The following is a 15,457-nucleotide window of genomic DNA, read 5'->3' as shown; positions in this document are numbered from 1 at the left end:
ATGAATATTAATGTTCCTCAGATTGAAGTGAAGAAATGTTGCTTTAAAGGATAATAGTACAGGCCATTCTACTTCATTTACTGACTTTCCAAAAACAACACTCTTTCTTACAATGCCTAACCCAGCAACACTTGTCTTAATAGTTAAAAAGTTTTCCACATTCACATTGAAGGTTGCAACTGTATTGCTCTTCCAAATTAATCTTTCAGGTTGTAAGTGTCCACAATAAACTTTTTATAACTGTTCACATTATAAAATTTTTCACCAATGAAAGCTGCTGACAGACAATGATGAGCTGTTTCATCCACTGATGATTTCATATGCAGTTATACACCCTACAAACCATACCATTACTCACTACTGCCCTCACAAACAGCGTAATATTTCCAAATTCATAAATCATCACTTCAGGAAACTGTTAAAATAATTCTGACATAATGCATCTACACACAATTGTTTTGCACAAAACCTGAAAGTTGATGTCCTTTTCACATTCTGATGCATCCCCAGCAGCTCTTGGGCATTGTTGAAAGAAATAGCAAGACAGTGCTTCTGCTGGATAAACACACTCTCAGTTTCAAAAGTTCCAGAGAACGAACCAGCAATGCGTAAATGACACAATTTAATGTCACACTGTTATCAATAGTCATACCATTTATAACCTGTTATAATAACTTTGGTTTAATTAGGATGGGAAACATATTTTTTTTGTGGAAGTTTCCCACGCCTTTATAAAAAATGAGTTTGAAATGCGATTGTGATGAATTGAGGTGCTTCCAACTGCACTGATGTTTTAATAGCTCAAGTATGTGTGAATGCTGTAGGTAGGTCTGGGTATTCAAAAAGCTCCCATGATCGGAAGATTAGCGATAGATAGGTGCCGGCATTCAGAACTTTTAAGAGCTTCAAGCGTTCCTCGTCGGCTATACTATTCATCTTTATTTAAACATTCTCTGCAGCTGTTTGAACGAATGAATTTGCGTCACTTGCACTCCGCACCAAAATAAGTTCCTGTTTAGCGTTCATAATAATTCGCTGTATGTCCTCAAAATAACCCATAAGCATATTTAGTGGCACGCAAGCGGTAAATCGGCTGTATCCCCCCTCACCATCAGGTGCATCTATGAACAGTCCCGCATTTTCCAAGCTGTTTGAATCAGAGGCTGAGGCTGAAATGTACGTCTTAAGGGTTGACGTTATCCCAACATTGTGTGAGTGATCTATTTCAATACCATTAAGTTCATAACATGTCTCTTGAAAGGAATGCTAGTGCATTTCGCGTGAGCTTCGATAGCATTACCACAGTGCCGTCAGCTTTCTTAAATGTACAGTCCAGATGCAGGAAGCTCTTGCAAGGCAATGTTACGGCATCCTGATGCTGGGTGACAATCCTAATTTCATCATTTTCATTGTTAAATGTGCTTGAAGCATAGGGTTTGTGTGAGTGGTATCCATGACGTATAATTCGGTCATCATACTCTACTGACTGAGTTACATTGAGCGACGTCATTCTGCAGTTTTAAACCTGCTGAAGTGAGGAATTTGTAATTAAGGTGTGTTATCACCTTGCCCTTCCATCATGCACTGACAGGTTGTGAGCTGCTGGGTGTGCTAGCTTTATACCGTACTCCCATCTCGCCTTAGATGCAAGCGTACAATGATCTCTTCTCCTCGAAAGTTAATAAGCTGATTATTCTGGGCAACAATACATAGTTCTAGGTAATCCAATGTCTGAACTGTCACCGGGAGATGTATAGCGTTTGTGGGGGCTTGAACTATTTTATACCCAGTACCGACTGTAGGGAAGAATCCGTAAATTGAGTGAATCACCTTATTGTTGAGGTATGAGTTTGTGGCAATATTGCACTCAACATGGATTGTGCTGACTGGTAGTATATCTGCAGCTTGATCCGATGCGTAAAATTTAGTCGCGCCCTTCACCAAAACACGATCCTTTGCAAAACCTAGCAGTGGACCTATTGAATCTCTCTGTCTAAAGTCAATCCTAGCACTCTCTGTCCGTATTTCAGATTTAAGGGTATTAATGTTTGTGTGTAGTTCAATATCTTTTCCTGACTGTTTTAAGACTTCGTTTAAATCATCAATATTGTAGGCACCAGGTTGTATTTGTAGAATCTCCTTCCGACCATCAATTTCCAGATGCAGTTTATTGTTGCTCTTGTGATATTTGGAATGGTGTTATACGTCTCCAGACCAATCAGCGCAATACTCTAGTCCCCTGCACTTAAATCAATCGGCGGAAAGTAATTTGCACGTAATGCTGATTCTCGCTCTTTTAAAGTCAGAGTATACGACATTGCATCTAAACCTCAAATGATGGATGTGCATTCAATGATGGCTCTTTTATAAGTGTGGATGTTCGCACACCGTCTCTGATGGGTAGAGGTGAAAGCGCGCATTCCAGATTTCTCACCGCTCGATCTAAATATAGCGTGCATTCCAGAGGTTTGCTGATGCAGGCGAAGGCTAATTTGTCGTGGCTGTGATGAGGAACATAACGCAGAGATTCTTGCACAGGTATGTGTTAAAGTCCTGATATCGCCGGAAATTGTAGAAAACACGTCTTTTGCTGGTGAAATAGCGTTGTAATTCTTCAAGTGGCTGTAAATCCCCAAATGAATCGAAATATTGTACTGTATTTGCACTTCTCTTAACATACGCCACCCAAAGGGTCCCTGGACTCCCAGCAACATCTACATTTACAATTCCGCACACATTAGTCCGCCACATGGTCTTCGGTAATGTATCCCGCATAAAGACGCCACGGAATCCACGAATGTGAAGTTTTTCTTTAACAATATTAATGAGATCAATATTCGTGAGTGCTTGATCAGGTAGGATAACTAACAAACTTTTTTTATTTATGAAGAGACCTAGTCCTTTTGTAGTGGTTAATAAAAAAAGAAAAGAGAGAAGAAAAGAAAAAAAGGTTGAAAATGTGGGAAGAAATCGTAAGTGTTTTTTTTTTATTTTTATTTTTTTTTTTGATCGTTAATGACCGTGAAAAAAGGGAAATAAAGAAAGAAAAAAAATGCAAATCGGACTTTGTATTACAGAAAAGTTATCGGACTTCGTGATTCGGAAAAGCTATTGTTGGAGTGGTCCTTGTGGCGTTTTTGAGCAAAAGTTAAACCAATTTCCACTACAAAAATTATTGAAAAGAAACAGAGAATAACAAAATGTAACTGACAGGGGAAGTGGCGTAGATAAGAGATCATCCTTTACCAGGTTACCTTATCTTCTTTCGTGCGGCGTCCAGGCTTCAAAAATCTCCTTCATTTCAGCGTGAAAAGTCTGCTCCGAAAACTTGCAATCGTCCAGGAATCACTAATTTATATCAATTAAAATCATCTTGATACTGTATGCAATTTAATTTACTTTGCTACTTCCATCCTCCGAATTTATTAACAACTTCCACAATATGCCTACACATTAAAATCAGATCAAGACTAGCTAAAAAGTTGTTTTTTTTTTTTTTTTTAAACGTCTTCATCAGATCACGTCTGCCTTAAGCTTCGGCTATCAAGAGACAATCAAGAAACGGATAGAAAACAAAAAAGAGTTACAATTTTAGTATTTTCTCTGCCGCCGAGCGCTTATACCGATGCGACGGCACAATTCATGTCTGAGGGAACGAGTGCAGCGCGGCGAAATTCAAAGTCCCGCTACATCGCCCCCTCGACTGTCACACTAAAACATTTAGCGTGGCAGGCTAGCAAACCTAGAAATCAATATATGCTTATTTTCATTGGAAAGGCCACGTGCATCCATAGGGGATAAACTTTACCAACACTTACTTTCTAAACCTATATAATAAATACAATTATTACAGTTTTGATCCTTTTTACACAATTACTATATATTTACATACAGTTTGTTTGAACAAGCTGCTCGCGTCTCGCGGGCCCCGAGGAATCGCTTCATGACGTCATCAGTAAGGCTGAAAGCGTGACAGCGCTGCCCGGTGACTAGACCCGTAAACAACTCTGTTGACGTCACACGTTGGCTACAGTGTTAATACAGACTTGCCTTCGGCTGTTGTTTTGGAATGTCAAATCAATCCAGATTGTTTGAATGAAGCTTCTGTTAGCAGAATAAAATGTAGAAAGTAGGTTTAAATGTGAATAATCTGGATTATGGTGACATGCTAAATCCGCAGCGTAGTCAAAGTTACATATTAGAGTCGTACGTGATTGATTGAAGCCAACTGATTACAAATTATTGGTCAAAAGGCAGAGTGATTTATAGCATAACACATATTACGCATTGCGGACAATGTGTCTAAATGTTTTTAATGCATTAACTGCAGCTTACTAATGTAGGCTAACTACCACTGAGACGTTTGCAGCACGAATTTGTCTTTGAACCCATACCAGCAGTAGCAAATGCGGAAAAACGAATCAAACATGTTAAAGGATACGTAGTGGAATGCCCATTGCATTTTTCCAGTTTGTGTACGATATCTGTACGTAATATGCATCAAAACACGTCGGATGATTGTTCATTTTCTAATATATGTTTTTTGGGGATGACCTAGGAGTTTTATTTTTTTTATTATGAGAAATGCGTTAAATGTGGGAAAGTGCATTTAAATACGCAGCAAACAAATATTAGGCAAAGACACACGTCTGTCTGTTACCACAACCTTTATTTCTCATTCGCTGTGTTCCACAACTGTCAACGCAATTATCGCTTTTCAACCTAATGTAGATTAGATTAGATTAGATTTACTTTCATTCCAATTGATCCGTAGTGAGGAGGCCCTCCAGGATGTGGAACATGTCAGAAAAACAACAATACATGACAAATATTTACAACTAAAACAAATAAGCTAATGTACCATTCCACAGGTCCCAAGTGGAATGATCGTCATTTTTTAATGAACACTAAGAGTCATTTTACAAATACTAATGCACTGAATTTAAAATAAAAAAGTTTTTTTATTTATTTATAAGGTAATAAACATGTAATACAACTACTGTAATACTTATTTACAATGAACACATTACTGCACTGAAATGGTGCAGAAGTTAGATTACACGCACACACACACACACACACACACACACAAATTTTCAGTGAACACATTACTGCACTGAAATTGTGCAGAAGTTATGTTGTACTTATATACAAATCAGTTGGTTTTACTAAGAAATTCATCAATGGAGTAGGAGGAGTTGGCCACCAATAAATCCTTTAGGCTTCTCTTAAACTGAATTTCATTGGTTGTTAAGCTTTTTATGGCTGCTGGCAAGTTATTGAAAATGTGTGTTCCTGAATAATGCACACCTTTTTGTACAAGACTAAGTGACTAAATCCTTGTGAAGATTATTCTTATTTCTAGTATTGATTCCATGAATTGAGCTGTTGGTTTGAAAAAGTGATATATTTTTAATGACAAATTTCATTAAGGAATAAATATATTGGGAAGCTGTAGTTAGTATCCCTAGTTCCCTAAACAGGCTTCTGCAGGATGTTCTTGAGTTCACACCACATATAATTCTTACTGCACGTTTTTGTGCCCGGAAAACTTTAGCTTGGCTCGATGAATTACCCCAAAAAATAATCCCATATGACATTATGGAATGAAAGTAAGCATAGTATGCCAGCTTTTTCATTTTTATATCCCCTATATCTGACAAAATTCGCATTGCAAACAGAGATTTGTTAAGACGCTTCAGCAGTTCTGTGGTGTGCTCCTCCCAGTTGAATTTATTATGAAGCTGTAATCCCAAGAATTTAACACTGTCCACTTCTTCTATCTTCTTGTCATCGTATGTTAGACATAAACTCTTGGGACACCCCTTGAACTGCATGTAGTGTGTTTTTTCAAAGTTTAGTGACAAAGAATTGGCTAGGAACCAGTGATTAATGTCCACAAATATTTTATTGGCTGATCTTTCTAAGACTACACTTGATTTGCTATTTATTGCAATGTTTGTATCATTGGCAAACAAAACAAACTTGGCATCTGGTAATGTTACTGATGAAAGGTCATTGATATACACAAGAAAAAGTAAGGGCCCCAAAATGGAACCTTGTGGGACCCCACATGTAATTAGTTCCCAGTTGGATGATGCTTGATACATGTCTCTTTCCTAATAACACCCTTTGTTTCCTGCCAGAGATATAAGATTTGCAGCATTTCCTGTAATACTATAATATTCTAGTTTACTTAAAAGGATATTGTGATTTACACAGTCAAATGCCTTTGACAGATCACAAAATATACCAGTTGCCTGCAATTTTTTGTCTAATGAATTAAGCACATTTTCACTGTAAGTGAAGATAGCCTTCTCAATATCAGAACCTTTTAGAAACCCAAACTGTGACTTTGACAGTATGTTATTTGAGATAAAATGGTTATGAAGACGACTGTGCATTACTTTTTCGACAATTTTTGAGAATGCTGGCAACAGTGAAATTGGACGGAAATTTGATGCTATTTCTTTATCTCCCTTCTTAAACAGTGGCTTAACTTCAGCATATTTCAGCCATTCAGGAAATATTCCACTGATAAACGACTGGTTACACAGATAGCTTAATATGTTACTTAGCTCAGAATCACATTCTTTAATTAACTTTGTTGATATTTCATCATACCCACTAGATGTTTTTGATTTTAAAGATTTTATGATGGACATTATTTCTGTTGGGGTAGTGAGGGTCAAATTCATATTATGGAAGTTACTTGAAATGTCTGGTCTAAGGTAATCCATAGCAGCATCTACCAAACCTGACAACCCCATCTTTTCAGTATCAGTTATAAAATGTTTGTTAAAAAGTTCTGCAACACTGTACACATCTGTCACCAATGTATCATTTACTCTTAATGCTATTTGTTCCTCTTCATGTCTGGTTCTAACGGTCTCCTCCTTCACTATATCCCATATTGTCTTTATTTTGTTATCTGATATGACTATCTTTTCCTTGTAATATATTTGCTTTGACATCCGTATTACAGTCTTTAATATTTTGCAGTATTTCTTATAATGTGCTATAGCATCAACATTGGAAATGTTTCGGATTGACAGATACAGTTTTCTTTTTGTTTTACAAGATACCCCTATTCCTCGAGTAATCCATGACTTTGCTCTAACCTTGGTAAGTTTTGGGGGAAAGCAGTGTTCAAATAAGGTAAGCACTTTATTAGCAAAAATGTTATATTTTTCATTCATGCCATGAGCACTGTAAGCATCAGTCCAGTGAATGTCTCTGAGGAGTGTCCTAAAATAATCAATTTTTGGCTTACTGATTACCCTCTTGAGCTCAGATTTAACAGATTTTATATCCTGTTCAGTATTAACATTGCCAGAAGGAACTGCATTTCATGGTCTGAGAGGCCATTGACTATTGGTTTTGTAATATAATTTTGTTCATTGGACTTTTCTATAATGATATTATCAATGGCTGTTTGTGAGCAAGTGGCTATCCTAGTGAGGAACTTTACTGTGGGAATTAAGTTGAATGATAGTGTTACTAACTCAAATGAGTTCTTATTGGGAGAGTCTTTAAGGAAATCTACATTGAAATCACCAGCAACCACTATTTCTTTGTTTTTGGTTGTTAAATGGGCCAGTACAGCTTCAAGGTGGTTTACAAACAGATTAAAGTTACCTGCAGGTGCTCGATATACACTTAATATTATGAAAGATTTTTTGTGAAAATCTAATTCTGTTGCACATGCTTCCATATGCTGTTCTAGGCAAAATTTATGAATGTCTATGTTCTTAAATTTATGACAGTTCCTGATGAATGTGGCAACTCCTCCTTTCTCCATTTCTGATCTACAAAAGTGAGATGCTAACCTAAACCCTGTAACACTTAAAAGTTCTATACCAGTGGTCACATGATGTTCAGAGAGGCAGATTATGTCAGCTGGGTTTGAAGACTCTAATTCATCTATGCAGATAGTTAATTCATTAATTTTGTGCTACAAATAAAGTTATTACCACAGACAACGTTTCTAGGGAAAAGGTGGGGGGGGGGGGGGGGGGCGAAATCCAGTATAGTGCTCTTGCCCAGATATGTGCTCTTGCCCTGTGTGTGTTACCGATATGCTTAAATTTTGATCGTTGTTTTTCTGTAAACAAACAGCTATACGCCAATCACATCTTCCTGTATGTAGTTTCTCAAAAATCCAGTTTATGTGATCTTAAGATAAAAAGAGCTCAATGAGGGAATATTAATAGATCAAAGCAATACTGACATCTCCAAATTGTAAGACTGCTATAGATGCAAGTCACTGATTGTCAGAGTGTGTCACTGGGACAAAACATTTGAAGTAAATCACGAAACTTTAGGTTAGTTCAACTATTACTTCTTAATGTAGTAGGCAGTCACAATTTTCTTCCATATTTTTATGTATATACATACTACACAAGCAACCAAATAGTACTGTTCCACTCGCAAATAGAGAGAGGGAAAAAAGGCTGTCTGTCATCCGATCCCTGATTTCTCATGCCTTCTAAATTTTCTCAATAGTGTTATACAAAATAATACTCGCACATAGTTTGAAACTACTGGTAACCTATCTAGAATCCAGCCTCTGACTTGCTTCAATGTGTTGCTTAAATCTGACCTGGATCTCAAACATTGGAGCAATACTCATGAATGTGTCACATAAGTGTTCTATACGGGTGGTCTAAGTAATCTTCCCCTCATTTCCAGTCACAAAACATATTCATCTTCCCAGAGAAAGGAAGTAATGACCCTGAAAGCTAGAAATAGTTTTTTTTTATTCAAGTGCTGTTTTTCTCTCATACTTCATACAAAGCAATTCAGAATTTTACAATGAGTACTGGCAGCCCTACATATAATGGTAACATTAAAACCCTGTTAATTTGAACCTTAGTGTTAACTAGCATATGCATCCTTGAGTCGAAACATTACGTATAATTATAGAAGGAGAGGCTAATAAAATATATTTTTTTACTTTGTATTTTTTTAATACCTTAGGATTTTCAGTTTTCTGCCTGATGTCTAGCAGCAACCTGTTAAAGACTTTCGATCAGAATGTGAAATTCGGTTGTGAATCGTAGGCAGGGATGTATAGTCTACATGGATATTGTTTTTCCTTCCAGTATTTTGCAAGTTCATTTCACCAAACAGAGTAAAATTACCCCTATTATGAACAGCAAATACTATTAGGGAGTAAATATGTTGACATGTAAGTGAAAGACTCCGAAGTCCCTGAAGAGACTTCTGTAAGAAGCTGCACTATCGATTTTACACAATAATTTTACTCACATGGATCAAAAGTTCTGTTAACTTGCCATATCAGATTTGAATAATATCGCAATCTTTTCATAACAGCCTCCATCACTGTCACCAGTAATGGTGCTGGTATGTAACAGTATGGTGTACTGTAGCAGCACATTAAAAGTGTTTCAATTGAATTGATTCTGCATTATTTCTCTTCCCCATGTCCTTGACATTAATGCTACCAAGTTATATTCTTGTATGGTAATTAGTTTCCATGTTATAACATGTTAAATATAGAAAGTGTAACTGTAACCAAGCAGTAGTTTTCTTTGATGACAATATCAGTTCCAGTGCACAACTGAATTTAAAAATCTGTCTTGTGGGGTGAAAATCCGTTACTGCTGCTATCTTGTGCTGACAATGAGATGACTTTCATAGAAATACTGAATTATTTCATTTGTTATACAGTTTCATAGTTTTTGTAGTTGCTCATGATCTTTACACTTGCATGCAATGGGTGTAGCATCAGCATAAAGAATTATCCTTGAATTGGAGGAGCAGTATTTTGTCATTTACACAAATCAACAAAAGAAAGTGTTGTTGTTGTTGTTGTGGTCTTCAGTCCTGAGACTGGTTTGATGCAGCTCTCCATGCTACTCTATCCTGTGCAAGCTTCTTCATCTCACAGTACCTACTGCAACCTACATCCTTCTGAATCTGCTTAGTGTATTGATCTCTTGGTCTCCCTCTACGATTTTTACCCTCCACGCTGCCCTCCAATGCTAAATTTGTGATCCCTCGATGTCTCAGAACATGTCCTACCAACCGATCCCTCCTTCTAGTCAAGTTGTGCCACAAACTTCTCTTCTCCCCAATCCTATTCAATACCTCCTCATTAGTTACGTGATCTACCCACCTTACCTTCAGCATTCTTCTGTAGCACCACATTTCGAAAGCTTCTATTCTCTTCTTGTCCAAACTAGTTATCATCCATGCCTCACTTCCATACATGGCTACACTCCATACAAATACTTTCAGAAACGACTTCCTGACACCTAAATCTATATTCGATGTTCACAAATTTCTCTTCTTGAGAAACGCTTTCCTTGCCATTGCCAGTCTACATTTTATATCCTCTCTACTTCGACCATCATCAGTTATTTTACTCCCTAAATAGCAAAACTCCTTTACTACTTTAAATGTCTCATTTCCTAATCTAATTCCCTCAGCATCACCCGACTTAATTTGACTACATTCCATTATCCTTGTTTTGCTTTTGTTGATGTTCATCTTATATCCTCCTTTCAAGACTCTGTCCATTCCGTTCAACTGCTCTTCCAAGTCTTTTGCTGTCTCTGACAGAATTACAATGTCATCGGCGAACCTCAAAGTTTTTACTTCTTCTCCATGAATTTTAATACCTACTCCGAATTTTTCTTTTGTTTCCTTTACTGCTTGCTCAATATACAGATTGAATAACATCGGGGAGAGGCTACAACCCTGTCTCACTCCTTTCCCAACCACTGCTTCCCTTTCATGCCCCTCGACTCTTATAACTGCCATCTGGTTTCTGTACAAATTGTAAATAGCCTTTCGCTCCCTGTATTTTACCCCTGCCACCTTCAGAATTTGAAAGAGAGTATTCCAGTCAACATTGTCAAAAGCTTTCTCTAAGTCTACAAATGCTAGAAACGTAGGTTTGCCTTTTCTTAATCTTTCTTCCAAGATAAGTCGTAAGGTCAGTATTGCCTCACGTGTTCCAACATTTCTACGGAATCCAAACTGATCTTCCCCGAGGTCGGCTTCTACCAGTTTTTCCATTCGTCTGTAAAGAATTCGCGGTAGTATTTTGCAGCTGTGACTTATTATACTGATAGTTCGGTAACTTTCACATCTGTCAACACCTGCTTTCTTTGGGATTGGAATTATTATATTCTTCTTAAAGTCTGAGGGTATTTCGCCTGTCTCATACATCGTGCTCACCAGATGGTAGAGTTTTGTCATGACTGGCTCTCCTGAGGCCATCAGTAGTTCTAATGGAATGTTGTCTACTCCCGGGGCCTTGTTTTGACTCAGGTCTTTCAGTGCTCTGTCAAACTCTTCACGCAGTATCTTATCTCCCATTTCATCTTCATCTACATCCTCTTCCATTTCCATAATACTGTCCTCAAGTACATCGCCCTTGTATAAACCCTCTATATACTCCTTCCACCTTTCTGCTTTCCCTTCTTTGCTTAGAACTGGGTTGCCATCTGAGCTCTTGATATTCATACAAGTGGTTCTTTTCTCTCCAAAGGTCTCTTTAATTTTTCTGTAGGCAGTATCTATCTTACCCCTAGTGAGACAAGCCTCTACATCCTTACATTTGTCCTCTAGCCATCCCTGCTTAGCCATTTTGCACTTCCTGTCGATTTCATTTTTGAGACGCTTGTATTCTTTTTTGCCTGCTTCATTTACTGCATTTTTATATTTTCTCCTTTCATCAATTAAATTCAATATTTCTTCTGTTACCCAAGGATTTCTACAAGCCCTCGTCTTTTTACCTACTTGATCCTCTGCTGCCTTCACTACTTCATCCCTCAAAGCTACCCATTCTTCTTCTACTGTATTTCTTTCCCCCATTCCTGTCAATTGTTCTCTTATGCTCTCCCTGAAACTCTGTACAACCTTTGGTTCTTTCAGTTTATCCAGGTCCCATCTCCTTAAATTCCCACCTTTTTGCAGTTTCTTCAGTTTTAATCTACAGGTCATAACCAATAGATTGTGGTCAGAGTCCACATCTGCCCCTGGAAATGTCTTACAATTTAAAACCTGGTTCCTAAATCTCTGTCTTACCATTATATAATCTATCTGATACCTTTTAGTATCTCCAGGGTTCTTCCATGTATACAACCTTCTATCATGATTCTTGAACTAAGTGTTAGCTATGATTAAGTTGTGCTCAGTGCAAAATTCTACCAGGCGGCTTCCTCTTTCATTTCTTAGCCCCAATCCATATTCACCTACTATGTTTCCTTCTCTCCTATTTCCTACTACCGAATTCCAGTCACCCATGACTATTAAATTTTCATCTCCCTTCACTATCTGAATAATTTCTTTTATTTCATCATACATTTCTTCAATTTCTTCGTCATCTGCAGAGCTAGTTGGCATATAAACTTGTACTACTGTAGTAGGTGTGGGCTTCGTATCTATCTTGGCCACAATAATGCGTTCACTATGCTGTTTGTAGTAGCTTACCCGCATTCCTATTTTCCTATTCATTATTAAAACTACTCCTGCATTACCCCTATTTGACTTTGTGTTTATAACCCTGTAGTCACCTGACCAGAAGTCTTGTTCCTCCTGCCACCGAACTTCACTAATTCCCACTATATCTAACTTTAACCTATCCATTTCCCTTTTTAAATTTTCTAACCTACCTGCCCGATTAAGGGATCTGACATTCCACGCTCCGATCCGTAGAACGCCAGTTTTCTTTCTCCTGATAACGACATCCTCTTGAGTAGTCCCCGCCCGGAGATCCGAATGGGGGACTATTTTACCTCCGGAATATTTTACCCAAGAGGACGCCATCATCATTTAATCGTACAGTAAAGCTGCATTCCCTCGGGAAAAATTACGGCCGTAGTTTCCCCTTGCTATCAGCCGTTCGCAGTACCAGCACAGCAAGGCCGATTTGGTTATTGTTACAAGGCCACATCAGTCAATCATCCAGACTGTTGCCCTTGCAACTTACTGAAAAGGCTGTGCCCTTCAGTCTGCATTGATATAATTTGTATTCAGAATTTAATTAATACCCAGGATGTTTCAATTATTAGTCAAAGGTGTTTCTCAAAGATCATGGTAATAACTGACTAGGTGAGCCGAAATACTAGTTGAAATATGACAATGGCATACTGCTTCCAATATGTCAGCGCACAGTATACACTTTCAGTTGAATATTGCTTGACTTTTTATTTCAAAACATAAAAAGTTAAATACCATTTTCTTGTTATTTCTGTTCAGAAGAAAAATAAAAAGTTTCATTTAGGAAGACCATAGTGGTGTAAAGAATGTCATAAAAAGAAAAATACTCAATTATTTATAATTAGTTGTATGTTGGTAGTGTATGAGGTGGTGTTATTTTATAAGACGTGTTGTTTCATAAAACACAATGAAAAAATTATTTAATATCATGATATTTCATGTATCTTGTCTGTGGTTCTAGGCAAACCTTGTCATATGAATCATCCCTGAAGATATAACCACAGGCCACCAATATTTTACACTGAAATGAAAACACAGAGGGTACTTGCAGTGTATTGTGTGCAGTTATTTCACTTTAGAGAAAATAGTAATAAACAGAATAGGAGGCTCAAGGGTGCCTCATAAGCACTCTTAAAGCTCACATTTTCTGAACTGCAAATGTGTAATTTTTGTATATATTAAGAACTTAAGTTTTTTGAACTTATTATACTTGTCTTCTAATTGATGTTCAAAACTTTAGATATTTTCTTTATCTAATAAATGATATGTACTACTGTGAATACATTTGTAGAAATTTGATGATGTTTTGGGGTATATCAATAAAAATATTATACCTTCCAACCTCCCTTACCTTCCTTCTATAGTTTAATTTTGCAGTGATCAGGCATTGGTCTGCAATAGTTAACACAGAGAACATGAATTGTTGCTAAGAGAGCCTGACCAGATTGCCTAATAGGAACAAGTGTCTCTTCACTTTATGAATATTAATGTTCCTCAGATTGAAGTGAAGAAATGTTGCTTTAAAGGATAATAGTACAGGCCATTCTACTTCATTTACTGACTTTCCAAAAACAACACTCTTTCTTACAATGCCTAACCCAGCAACACTTGTCTTAATAGTTAAAAAGTTTTCCACATTCACATTGAAGGTTGCAACTGTATTGCTCTTCCAAATTAATCTTTCAGGTTGTAAGTGTCCACAATAAACTTTTTATAACTGTTCACATTATAAAATTTTTCACCAATGAAAGCTGCTGACAGACAATGATGAGCTGTTTCATCCACTGATGATTTCATATGCAGTTATACACCCTACAAACCATACCATTACTCACTACTGCCCTCACAAACAGCGTAATATTTCCAAATTCATAAATCATCACTTCAGGAAACTGTTAAAATAATTCTGACATAATGCATCTACACACAATTGTTTTGCACAAAACCTGAAAGTTGATGTCCTTTTCACATTCTGATGCATCCCCAGCAGCTCTTGGGCATTGTTGAAAGAAATAGCAAGACAGTGCTTCTGCTGGATAAACACACTCTCAGTTTCAAAAGTTCCAGAGAACGAACCAGCAATGCGTAAATGACACAATTTAATGTCACACTGTTATCAATAGTCATACCATTTATAACCTGTTATAATAACTTTGGTTTAATTAGGATGGGAAACATATTTTTTTTGTGGAAGTTTCCCACGCCTTTATAAAAAATGAGTTTGAAATGCGATTGTGATGAATTGAGGTGCTTCCAACTGCACTGATGTTTTAATAGCTCAAGTATGTGTGAATGCTGTAGGTAGGTCTGGGTATTCAAAAAGCTCCCATGATCGGAAGATTAGCGATAGATAGGTGCCGGCATTCAGAACTTTTAAGAGCTTCAAGCGTTCCTCGTCGGCTATACTATTCATCTTTATTTAAACATTCTCTGCAGCTGTTTGAACGAATGAATTTGTGTCACTTGCACTCCGCACCAAAATAAGTTCCTGTTTAGCGTTCATAATAATTCGCTGTATGTCCTCAAAATAACCCATAAGCATATTTAGTGGCACGCAAGCGGTAAATCGGCTGTATCCCCCCTCACCATCAGGTGCATCTATGAACAGTCCCGCATTTTCCAAGCTGTTTGAATCAGAGGCTGAGGCTGAAATGTACGTCTTAAGGGTTGACGTTATCCCAACATTGTGTGAGTGATCTATTTCAATACCATTAAGATCATAACATGTCTCTTGAAAGGAATGCTAGTGCATTTCGCGTGAGCTTCGATAGCATTACCACAGTGCCGTCAGCTTTCTTAAATGTACAGTCCAGATGCAGGAAGCTCTTGCAAGGCAATGTTACGGCATCCTGATGCTGGGTGACAATCCTAATTTCATCATTTTCATTGTTAAATGTGCTTGAAGCATAGGGTTTGTGCGAGTGGTATCCATGACGTATAATTCGGTCATCATACTCTACTGACTGAGTTACATTGAGCGACG

At 37.4% G+C, this 15,457-nt stretch overlaps 1 protein-coding gene across 4 annotated transcripts in view; it reads left to right on the top strand.

Moving 5' to 3' along the window:
* The window catches only part of LOC126191122 (kinesin heavy chain-like), a 368,280-nt gene that overhangs the window by 303,271 nt on the left and 49,552 nt on the right, over window positions 1–15,457 (top strand). Inside the window, exon 16 of one of the 4 annotated variants that reach the window (XM_049931881.1) lies at window positions 13,436–13,780. The exons of the other annotated variants lie outside the window; for them this stretch is intronic. Coding sequence (XP_049787838.1) covers window positions 13,436–13,453 — 18 coding nt within the window. The 3' untranslated portion in view covers window positions 13,454–13,780. Of the gene's footprint in view, window positions 1–13,435; window positions 13,781–15,457 lie in introns of those variants that run through there. 4 annotated transcript variants of the gene reach the window in all.

This window comes from Schistocerca cancellata, chromosome 1 (assembly GCF_023864275.1).
Source record: "Schistocerca cancellata isolate TAMUIC-IGC-003103 chromosome 1, iqSchCanc2.1, whole genome shotgun sequence".
Taxonomy (NCBI): Eukaryota; Metazoa; Arthropoda; class Insecta; order Orthoptera; family Acrididae; genus Schistocerca; species Schistocerca cancellata.
Note: the sequence above shows the minus strand (reverse complement) of the source record. Positions and strands in the feature narration are given on the sequence as shown.